The 12,179-nt window shown below is 39.1% G+C and overlaps 1 protein-coding gene across 1 annotated transcript in view; it reads left to right on the forward strand.

The window, feature by feature from the left end:
* Positions 1-223, forward strand: part of LOC126822430 (dynein regulatory complex subunit 7) — a 36,587-nt gene extending 36,364 nt beyond the window's left edge. Inside the window, exon 17 of the mRNA XM_056100902.1 lies at positions 216-223. Coding sequence (XP_055956877.1) covers positions 216-223 — 8 coding nt within the window. The remainder of the gene's footprint in view (positions 1-215) is intronic.
* Positions 224-12,179: the final 11,956 nt, after the last annotated feature.

Genomic DNA, 12,179 nt, shown 5'->3' on the forward strand with positions numbered 1-12,179 from the left:
GCTTTGCTTTCATTACGGCAGTGTTGAGTGGGATTAAGTCCAATCAAACGAAACACTGCGAGGAGTATGGTTTCTAGTGCGCATCAAGTCAAGTGGCACGTTTTCAAGAAGTAGGGTGATCTAATCAACCTTGTGTGTTTTCTCTAGGGTTTTTGGGTTTCTCCCACTGTCTTTCCACCAACATCAAGGTCAAGATGGTTTGTTTAATTCTCCAGATTACTAACACTAACAAAACTTTTTCAGTTTTACATTTAGTAACATTAAAGATGCATTATGGGGATTCATGCTATAATAGCTGAAAAATAAATAATGCAGAATGAATATATTGAAAATTTCAGTCAAATGACTTTATTCTGAGCTGAGTTATCAGTGTTCAAAGTTTTGATATTCGCGTAGTCACGATTTTTATTCTACCATTGTTACTGTAATAAACGTAGTCTCGATTATCCATTTTTATTGTCGTCGCCCCTGCCCGTCCGTCCACAATTGTTTGTGAACAGTCTACAGGTCACAATTTTTATCCGATTTCAATGAAACTTGAAATATAGGTTTATCACCCTAATATCTCGGTTCCTTTCGATATTGGCATGTATCGGACTGTAACGTCATGGATTATGGCCCCTGATTGTACGAAAAATCACGTTTTTAGCTTGTGAACACTGTAGAGGCCACTATTTTTATCCGATTTGGTTCAAACTTGAAATGTATGCTAAAAACCCACAGATCTCGGTTCCTTTCGATATTCGCGCATATCGGAACGTAAGTTCCTGAATTATGGCCCCCGATTGTACGAAAAAGTCGCGTTTTTAGCTTGTGGACCCTATAGAGGTCATAATTGTTATCCGATTTAAAAAAACGTATTATTACATCACCGTTACCCCTTAAGGACGGCTGAGTTCGACTTTCGTGAAAATCGACCCAAAACTGACAGACAAAATGGCCGCCCTTCGTTCTCAAATAGCGAAAATATGGTATATCAAGGTTGTGGACCCTATAGAGGTCATAATTTTTATCCGATTGTGTTGAAACTTGAAATGTAAGTATATAATCCAAAGATCTTGGTTCCTTTCGATAGTCGCGCATATCGGACCGTAACTTCCTGAATTATGGCCCCTGATTGTACGAAAACTCGCGTTTTCAGCTTGTGGACCCTATATAGATCATAATTTTTATCCGATTTAAAAAAACGTTTTATTATATCGCCGTTACACCCTAAGGACAGCTGAGTTCGAATTTCATGAAAATCGACCCAAAACTGACAGACAAAATGGCCGCCCTTCGTTCTCAAATAGCGTAAAAATATGGTATATCAAGGTTGTGGACCCTATAGACGTCACAATTTTTATCCGATTTTGTTGAAACTTGAAATGTAAGTTTATAACCCAAAGATCTCGGTTCCTTTCGATATTCGCGCATATCGGAATGTAACTTCCTGAATTATGGCCGCCCCTCGTTCTCAAATAGCGTAAAAATATGGTATATCAAGGTTGTGAACCCTATAGAGGTCACAAATTTTATCCGATATTGTTGAACCAAAGATCGAATTGTAATTTTCTGACTTATGGCCCTTGATTGTAGGAAAAATCACTCCCTTTTTAGCTTGTTCTCTATCCATCTCTCGAAAATGTGGGCGTATCCTGCCTGGCAGCCGCTGGTTAAAAAAAAAACTTTGAATATATCACCATTACAGCGTAACGTCGGTTGAGATCGAATCTAGAGGCCACAATTTTGATCCGATTTTGATGAAACTTGAAATACATTTTTATAACCCAAAGATCTTGGTTCCCTTCGATATTCTCGCATATCCAATCGTAACTTCCTGAATTATGGCACTTGAGTGTATGAAAAGTCGCGTTTTGAGTATGTTGTCCCTCTAGAGGTCACAATTTTTATCCGATTTGAAAAACCGTTTGAATATATCACCGTTACAACCTAATCATGGTTAAGTTCAAATTTCGTGAAATTCAGATCAAAAGTGCCGGACAAAATGGCTGCCTCTCGTACGCAATTAGTGTAAATATTCGGTATATCAAGGTTGTGAGCCCTCTAGAGGCCAAAATTTTGATCTGATTTTGATCACAAAGATCTTGGTTTTCTTACGATAATCGCGCATATCTGAACGTAACTTCATGGATTATGGGCCCTGATTGTTCGAAAAATCCCAATTTTAGCTATTGGACCTGCTAGAAGTCACAATTTTTATTCAATTTTAAAAAAATAAAAACGTTTTTGGACTTTCTAGTAGTCGCAATTTTTATCCGATTTTGATGAAACTTAAAATATATCTTTATATCCCAAATATTTCAGACCATTTCGATATTCGCGCATTTCAGCCCATAACTTCCTGGATTATGGCCCCTTATTATACGAAAAATCCCTGTGGGCGTATCTTGACTGGCAACCGCTGGTTAAATTATTAAAAGATAATGGTGATCATGTTTCAATCCATTAAAATTCACTACCATGCGATAATCTAGAGTTGATTATGGTCTTGTTAATAAATGTCTAATTAATAATTTTTATTACATTTGAGGCAAAAAGAAAAAAAAACGACAATAGACAGATTTAGCTCTTGCATACAATCTGATTAAAACACAGATCCTGTTTCGTTTCGTTTTTATGGTTCAAAATTTCGTTTTACTTGTCTTTACTACACTTGGATCTGGAAGCGTTGTTATCATTGACGTGTTCTGGCTGATGTGAGAGATTAGCCAATGAAACGGTCTGTTACGGTGAGCTTTTGGCTATTTGGTGAACGGAACTGTGGGTAAACCACTAGACACCTCAACGCAGATTGATTAATTAATGTCTGACGTCATAGGGTCAAAAGCCGCGGGTTATGAGCTAGGCTTTTGACAAATTGATAATGATTCGATCTTTTGGCAAAAACCATCCCATTCTTCAACAAGCTTTAGAATTGAGTTTGGTGACCGAATGATTTAACGGGTGCAGTGAGTCTTTGATCGTAAGGTCTGTCATTGAGTCAAATGTCGCTTTCTATTCCCCGCTTGAACGTAACAAAGAGTAGGGTCGCCTGTCCAACGTCTTGGGTTTTTCTCCGGGTACTCCTGTTTCCTCCCACACCTAAAGACCCCTACGCGCAGGCGAATTATTGAAATAAACTATATGTTAGTTCCGAAATGACCTAGTTTGTGTCGACAGGATGTTAAACATCTCTCTCTCTCTCTCTCTCTCTCTCTCTCTCTCTCTCTCCAACCCCCCATTCTCTGTTTGGTTGACGATTATAGACCCAAAATAGATAACTAGATAAAATTAAATGACGTATTTCTACTGTGAAACGTCATCAGTAATAATAACATATCCTATAACACAACTGTGCAATATGAGTTTACAGTTTTTGTCACGAGCTTATGGTGTCGTGAATAACTGGACATTTTAAGACGTGGATTTAAAGACATTTTTTACTCAAATATAGAAATGTCAGAAGCTAGTTAATGACGCAGTGTAACGGTAGATTAGAGAGGTTTAGAGAGAAACTATCTCATATTATCGATATTATTTCATCCTATATAAAAACATATCTTGCTTGCTGAAACTCTGTCGAATTCCCGGTTGTACGTGACAAGGAGTAGGGTTGCCTGTCCAACCTCGTGGGTTTTCTTCGGGTCCTCCGGTTTACTCCCACTGCTAAAGACCCCTACGCGCAAGCCAATTATTGAAATAAAATTAAACCATATGTTAGTCCCGATAATGGCCTAGTCTGTGTCGAGTGGACGTTAAACCCCATTTCTCTCACTCTCTTTTTGCTGAAACCCTGGTCGTGAAGCCCTGATCTTACTTGTAAAGTGCTACCTAGTCGTTGGGATGGGACCAAAACCGACGCCCAACAATGTAGAAACTATCTGATATTATCGATATTGTTTCATCCTGTATAAAAAACATATCTTGCTTGCTGAAACTCGGGGATCGCGGTGGCTAAGTGGGTAAGACGCTGGCTCGCTATCCTGGAGGTCGTGTGTTCGATCCCTGCATTGGCCGAGAAAGTTCATCCAGATTTTCCGGCGTGGCTCTCCCTTGACAGTGATACAGGACGGAGGGCTCTCCCTTGACAGTGATACAGGACGGAGGGCCTGACAAGCACAGCTGTCTAGTCGTTCGAATGGGACAAAAAACCGAGGCCTTGAGTACACATTGGCGTGCACGTAAAAGATCACTTGACAATTTGAATTCGAATTCGAAATAGAGTAGGCTAGTTACCTCAGGCTAATCTCGAAAAAAACTATTCACCTAAAGATGGTTCAATTTCGTTCATTCAAACTTGTCCACATTCGGCATTATCTGCCGACAATATGTTTAAAATAGATCAGCGTCACATATATTATTTGCAATATTCTCTTGATGGTGGAGAGTTGGATTGGCCGAATGGTTAGCGCGAGCGCGTTGAATCATAAGATCTGTCATTGAGTCAACTGGCGTGGTTTCGATTCCCCGGTTGTCCGTCCAACCTCATGGGTTTTCTCCCGGTCCTTCGGTTTCCTCTCACTGCTAAAAACCCTACGCGCAAGAGAAATATTAAAAAAAATTAAACCATATGTTAGTCCCGACCTAGTTTGTGTCGAGTGGACGCTAAACCCTCTCTCTCTCCCTCTCTCTCTCTCTCTCTCTCTCTCTTGGAATCCAAGCCGGGGATTATCTACCCTTAATATTTTAGTTTCATTTTCCTAATTAAATTGGGTATATTTTAGCGCGGATTAAACTGCGAAAAAAAAGATATTGTTCGAAAATGCAAATAACGATGAGTAGCTCGAAGATTATATAAATAAAATACACACGAGTTGGTTTATTGATCCAGTATGAATAGGATAAAAACAGATTAAACATGTTCCATTAACAAATTGGTAAAAAATAACCTAATATTCTTTTTCAAATGTTATTAAAATTTCTGTTTTAATACAAAATGGTCAACTTACCCTTTGCGGTGAAGGAGATATTGGGTCTAATAAACGATTGACGTCATAGATAACAAAGTAGAGTGACGTAACTTCCGGTGGTAACTCACACGTTTGAATATAGAACTAAATGGCTTGAACTGATACTTGAACATCATGCGGAAATGAAGACGGGCATAAGATCATTTCCAGTGAACTTTAATCTTCTGAAGTTCTAAATATAGGCCCACGTCACATAAATTATGGCTGTTAAAGATGCATTATTCCAGAGATACATATGCCTATTGCAGGCCTGTCTTTAGGCCTTAAATGTTAGGCCTACATAAATTATTAATTAGACATTTATTAAAGATACATTATGGGAGATTTTAATAGAGAGTTGGCCATTCTTGCTATAACAGTTCAAAATAGATGATGAAAGAAGAATATATTGAAAATTTCAGTCAAATTACTTTATTCTGAACAAAGTTATCACTATTGTAATTTTTGACTAGAAATAGGAGTCAAATCTCTCTTCACCGTCTCCGATCGTTTGATTGACAGGCGTTAACTCCACCTACATAATCTCGATTATCAAGTAACGTTTTCAATGGCTGTGGTTTGAGACGGGGTTGCAATTCAATTCGTATCACATTTATTTTTACTACAAATTAAAAATAAGACTTTTAATATATAGTAGATAAGAAGCGAAAGTTTGAAAGGAATGGACCAAAACAATGAGGCATAATTATAGCCGACTTCTTGTTAGCCTGCGTGTACTCTTGTACTGTAACTGGTAGGTCTACGTAACTCACGAACAGTGATCCAATGGAGCTGCAATTTAACTGGGGTGATGTTAGCTGCTATGTTTATCAATTTCCATAATTTTTCTGTAAACGCAAGTGACAAAACCGACATCCAAACTCTCATTTTAACCACAACTAAACATAATATCAAGGCCGTATATATCGAACTTTCAATCAAATTGACTGACATGCGGCCACGCTCAACAGCCATCCGTGGGTCTACAGAGTTGATTTTGTGCTTGTTGTGTAAATAAAGATCTAATTTATAATTTCTATGACATCTGAAACCTAAATAAAGACTTGCAATAATCAGATTTAGCTCTTGCATAATGTATGTTTAACCGTAATCAACCCTCTTTAACTTCGGATGCTCTTGGTGTTAAACTATGGTGGCTGTTAGCGGCCATTCAAATGAATCTAAATCGTCGCCTTGTCAAGAAGGCGACAAGTCGACAAGTCGACAAAATCTACCCGCCAACACGACAAAATAACCTGACGATCGTCGCCTACATTTCGTCGACTTGTCGGGTCAATTCTGTCGACTTGTCGCCTTCGACTTATTAACAACCCGACAAGTCGACAAAATACAATTATTTCGATTTGTCGTGCGGCGCATTTGCAGATTGGATAACTTGCATGCGCACAGATTAACTTCCGAGGCGACAAGTCGCCGCACGACAAGTCGAAATAATTGTATTTTGTCGACTTGTCGGGTTGTGAATAAGTCGAAGGCGACAGGTCGACAAGTCGACAAAATCAACCCGCCGACACGACAAAATAACCCGACGATCGTTCGTCGCCTTCATTTCGTCGACTTGTTGGGTCAATTCTGTCGACTTGTCGACTTGTCGCCTTCGACTTATTCACAACCCGACAAGGCGACGAGTCGACGAAATCAACACGCTCTTTCTCTCTATTTATATTAAATTTCTTGCAAATCTCAATCGAGCGTGCAAGCTCATATATTGTGGTGAACGTAAACAATGACGCTTAGACTGGTATGTAAAATGTTTTTTGATTGGTTCGTAGAATCAACCTACGTGGCCTGGCCAATGAAATCATCAAGGGCAGCAGATAATTTGAATTCGTGAAAACCCCGTGACTGTTATGTAAAATGTTTTTTGATTGGTTCGTAGAATCAACCTGCGTGGCCAATGAAATCATCAAGGGTAGATAATTTGAGTTCGTGAAAACCCCGTGACTGGAGCGGAACGACACCACTGGAGATACGTAGGATGTATTTTGTTATGCCTTTCTAACCCGTTTGACTTCTTTACAGATTTACATAAATACTTTCAATTTCGGTAAAATGAAAACTGAATGAATTATTTTCAAAATTCTCAAGGTAAACTTTGTGTTCCCGACTAAAATCGTCGTCGAAGGAAATAAAATGTCTAATAGTTTCGTGTCTGTTCTCAAGTAGGGGGTTGAATGGCCGAATGGTTAGCATAAGGCCTGTCATTGAGTCGACTGGCGTGGTTTCGAATCCCCGGTTGTACGTGACAAGGAATAGGGTCGCCTGTCCAACCTCGTGGCTTTTCTCCGGGTCCTCCGGTTTCCTCCCACTGCTAAAGAACCCTACGTGCGAGCGAATTATTGAAATAAAATTAAACCATATGTTAGTTCTTAAATGGCCTAGTTTGTGTCGAGTGGACGTTAAACCCCATTTCTCTATATCTCTCTCTCTCTGATCTCAAGCGGGTCTAATCGGTGATTGACAGTGTAAGTTTCGTATGCACTAGGAGTCACGCTCTTACAGAGGTTCGCTGTTTACTGAGTGGCCCGAACGCCCTTCCTGCCCAGCCCCCCCCCTTTATCAGTCTGCGCCCCACCCCCTTCAAATCAATGTCGCTCAATTTAAAATGTATTGGAAATATGTTACTTCGAATATGATTTATTAACGATAAATGCCCCAAATTAATATTTTGAGGATAAAATCTCAGATATCTGACATAATACGCGACATTATTTCGGCCTGACAATTACATCATTACGAGAACGCCGGATATATTTCCTGTGTGGGGGTTTTCGTGAGGGCGGGATAAAATCATTTTATTCACATTGATTCATTGATTTAAGAAGAGCACATGGCTTTTAGAACTGGTTTAAAGATACAATAAAAAAAAATAATTACGATCGGATTTGGGAAAAAACGCCAGAATTCATAAAATGCTAACAGGTTTTTGGAGTAGACTGGCAAAAGCAAAATAATTGTTAGTCAGATACATCCATGAAATTATATATAAAGCTCACCGAATGTGAATAATAACGATATTGATACGACTTTTAAACACGTTCTCTTTTACTCTTCTAACCATCTTTCTTCTGGTCAGTGCATCATTTACAGACTATCGGGTTATCAGGTAGAATTAGAAACTTTCCACGTCGTAAAACTGTTTGGCAGTTTCCGTTAGGGCTTTTAGGTCTGATTGGAGATAAATTGAGCGAGTAGGTTTTCGTCAAGTTATTCAATTATAGCCTGAACAGACAGTAATAAGGCTGTTTATGACGAAATTGTTAGAACGCTATTTGCGACATGCTCTTCTATTCGTCTTTTTTTAATCGCTTTTCTTTGTATCTGGGTTTTATAGCTTGAGTCTTTTTAACCGATACTTCACCGCATGCTGTGATAATATATTGTTTTTTAAAGTTTATAAGTGATGTCCGTAGTTATGTGGGTGCATACGCAAGTTGAGAGGGAGCACGGTGGATCAGTGAGTAAGGAAAATTAAGGCCAGGATGTCCCAGGTTCGATTCCAGGGTTGGCTGGGAATGTTCCCCAGGTTTGTTCCAACCTGGTTTCACCCTTGTCAGTGGTGCAGCACCGGGTGTCTGGTTTTCCCCTTGTCAGTACTGCAAGACATAGTGTCTTTTCAGTGGTGCAGGACGGAGTGTTGTCAGTGGTGCTGGACGAAGTGTTGTCATTGGTGCAGGACGGACTGTCTGGCAAGGAAATGTGTCTAGTCGTTCGACTGGGACATGTTGGAGTAAAAGAAACCTTGGCAGTTGAAAAACGATGAAGAATAGGCAGAAACATTGCTCTCCGGACTGTTTGTATTATCCTGGTTGGTGTTGCCTTTTTCGGATAGAGTGTCGGATGGAAACTTTCAAAGTCAGTTCCTGATAAAACAAAGTGCTAAACTAAAGTAATATTATCAGAACCATTGGTAGTAAACATGTGCTGACAGACCCACGTTCCCACCCCTCCCCCCACCCCTGTGTGAGTAGGACGACTGGGCTCAACTACATTACATAACAATAACAACAACGCCATGATTACAACACTATCAAATCATAATGGGGTACAGCCATAGACATGCTAATAATATACACTGACAACGTCATTAAATCAGTGACACCACTGTCCATAGCGACATCATTGGATGGCGTACTCCAAAGCCACTCGGTACATCTCAGCAGATTCCAGTACCCTACATCTAGCCTCGGCTGTATGACGAAGTCCGCTATTGGAACTACTTTCAAGTTCTCGGATTACCAACGGCGTTGCCCATGCCGACGCCTTTGAAGAATGTTTTATCAATCATACAAATATTTCAAAGTCTGAAGCTGTTTTTCTTTCAAGTTTATCCGATTTTCTTCAAACAAGAACAATTTTGCACTGAAAATTCTAAACACGCTCCGAACGACGCAATTTTGATAACTTCCTTTTAAAAGCGACAAGTTTTCCTAATAAATAAACCGGTGCCGCCTCACTTACCGTCATACAGCCGAAGCTAGATGTAGAGTTACAGAATCTGCCGAACAGAAGCTTTAAATAAGTGGGAATAACCCTTCAAGTATGACGTCGTTGATACTAAATGTCATTCATATATTAATTTACATAATGAACTGTTCTTTCACTTTTTCGAAGACGGGCATACCATGCAGTGTGCTATGAAGGAAATCGTACCTCGACAGCGGCGCTACAGCCTACTCTTATCTGTTCTTGCAATTGTCAAAGGCTTGTCCCATTCTTACCTCGACAAGCCCCGTCCCGTATGCACCACTGACAAGGGGCTGGCGGTGAGGGTGGGGGTAGAGGTAGGCTAACATTGAAAATATTAAGGTTCTTTTTCGACCAACTATCGGGATCGTTTTACAGATACTAGTGTTGTTGTTGCCGTGTTTGAGAACAATCTGCGATATTGACCTGTGTGGAAACGTAGCTTGACATGTATTAATTGTCGACAGGTTAATAAGTTTACGTCGGAAGTAGCCCCGATCACCAGGAAGTTGATAGGATCACCAGGAAACATCTATAATTACTACCGCTCACAAAACAATAATGTTTAAAGCCATCCGTCACCATGTCATGTTATATATCATGTCACTTCATACATGTTTTTATCCACTTCTATCCGATCTGTGGGAAAATTCTCGATAACCCAAACAGATCAACAGTACATATTGACTTGGCTGCTACTATCACTGAAAGGGGTGGATGGCCTAATGGTTAGCACGTGCGCACTGTATTATAAAGTCTGTCATTGAGTCAACTGGCGTGGTTTCGATTCCCCGGTTGTACGTGGACAAGGAGTAGGGTCGCCTGTCCAACCTCGTGGGTTTTCTCTGGGTCCTTTGGTTTCCTCCCACTGCTAAAGACCCCCACGCCCAAGCGAATTATTGAAATAAAATTGAACCATGTGTTAGTCCTGAAATGACCTAGTTTGTGTGGAGTGGACGTTAAACCCCATCTCTCCCTCTCACTCTCATTTACAAAAAATTATGTAGATATATTTTTGTTCTTAATAATCTAAAAAAATATTTTCGAATCACTGAGACGGTTGACATCGGGCGACTTAATTAGCTCTCAATATTAAATATTTTGTCATTTTGTCTTCTGCAAATTAAAGTGAGGATGCTAGTGCAATACGGTGAACAAGTGTCGTTGTTTAAAATAAGATCATTTGATTTTTTTTCAAATAAATCTATTTTTAGCAGATTTTCTTAGCAACTTGGCCATTATTATCATTTTATCCGTTTTTATCACAGAATATGTCAATTTTAGTCTTCTGGTCTAAAAATATGCAAAAATATTATTTTTGACAGATTGTATGAAAAAGCACTTGTCCACCTTATTGCACTAGCATCTCCAATTCTAAAACAATTTTCTTTTTAAATTATTAAGAAAATAAATATATCTGGATAAAACAAAAGTCCTATTTAGTGTAAATGGGTCCGTAAAATAGTACGCGGAGGAGTAAAAGGCGCCAGTTCTGTCCGGATCAGTTTGTGTTACTACGTCCGATGTAAACAATGCACGTTTATGATGCACGTGAACTTAAAGGTCAATCATCTTGTACAGAGCTAAAAGAAGGCTTACCACCATGAAACAGATTGTTCTGAACTTTCTACCTTTCTCACTCACTTCTGGCCCGTCGGTGAAGGTATCAAACATTTCGAACTACTTTTCATTTTCCACTAGAAGCATGCTCGACTGTAGATACTTTTGCGCGGTTTGGCCTGGTACCCGATTCGGTTCGGTACTTTACCGTTTATAAGTATCAAAATGTGTTACACGTAGATTTGAAGTTTATTTGCCACAGTAAAGTAGTAAACAGACATAATAGAATACAGTGTCTAGTGGGTGGAATTAGTTCTTATGATCATACAGTACAGTATTGAATGGGCTGAATTAGATCTTATAATAATAAAATACGGTATTCCTTATAATAATAGAATACAGTATCCAATGGTCTGAATTAGATCTTATAATAATAGAATAAGGTATTCAGTGGTCTGAATTAAACCTTATAAAAATAAGGTAGGGTTAGGGTTAAACCTTATAATAATAGAATACAGTATTCAGTGGTCTGAATTAGACCTTATAATAATAAGATAGGGTTAGGGTTAAACCTAAATAATAATAATACGGAATGTATAAAATGATTTTCAGCGTCCTACTTTTCTTCACCGGATAATGAAGACGGACTTACGACATGCAATTTTGAAAAGGCAGCAACGAATTCCAAAGGATTCTGTTATCTGCATGCCAACATGTACACGGGGCCTGTCCTTGCCTAGCTGCAGTTTTTAGCCGTGATAATTCTTATCTACGGCTGCAATTGATACACTATCCGAGGATTTGAGCACGTAAAATTAGGTTCAATTGCAAAATTTTCAACATATATCATCACAGTTTGCATGGAAATAAGTAATTATGTTACAAATGAAGAGTGGAACACTGAAATCATAATTTTATCTTACCGAACAGTTTTTCTATATTTTCTATATACCATGCTCTCCGTCCTGTCCTTGCCAGACCCTCCATCCTGCATCACTGGCACCGGAGAACCACACCGGGCTGTAGAAAGATTTATACTAACAATAAATAGTTGGACCAGGTCGAAATGTGACGTTGGTATTTCTACTAAAACAATACCGTGGATGAACAAAGAATTATAGAATAAGATGAAGAACCGTTCCACAAATAATTACCAACCAAGCTCCACGAGCTGTCAACATAATTAATTAACTTGGTTAA

This window comes from Patella vulgata, chromosome 5, assembly GCF_932274485.2.
Source record: "Patella vulgata chromosome 5, xgPatVulg1.2, whole genome shotgun sequence".
NCBI lineage: Eukaryota > Metazoa > Mollusca > Gastropoda > Patellidae > Patella > Patella vulgata.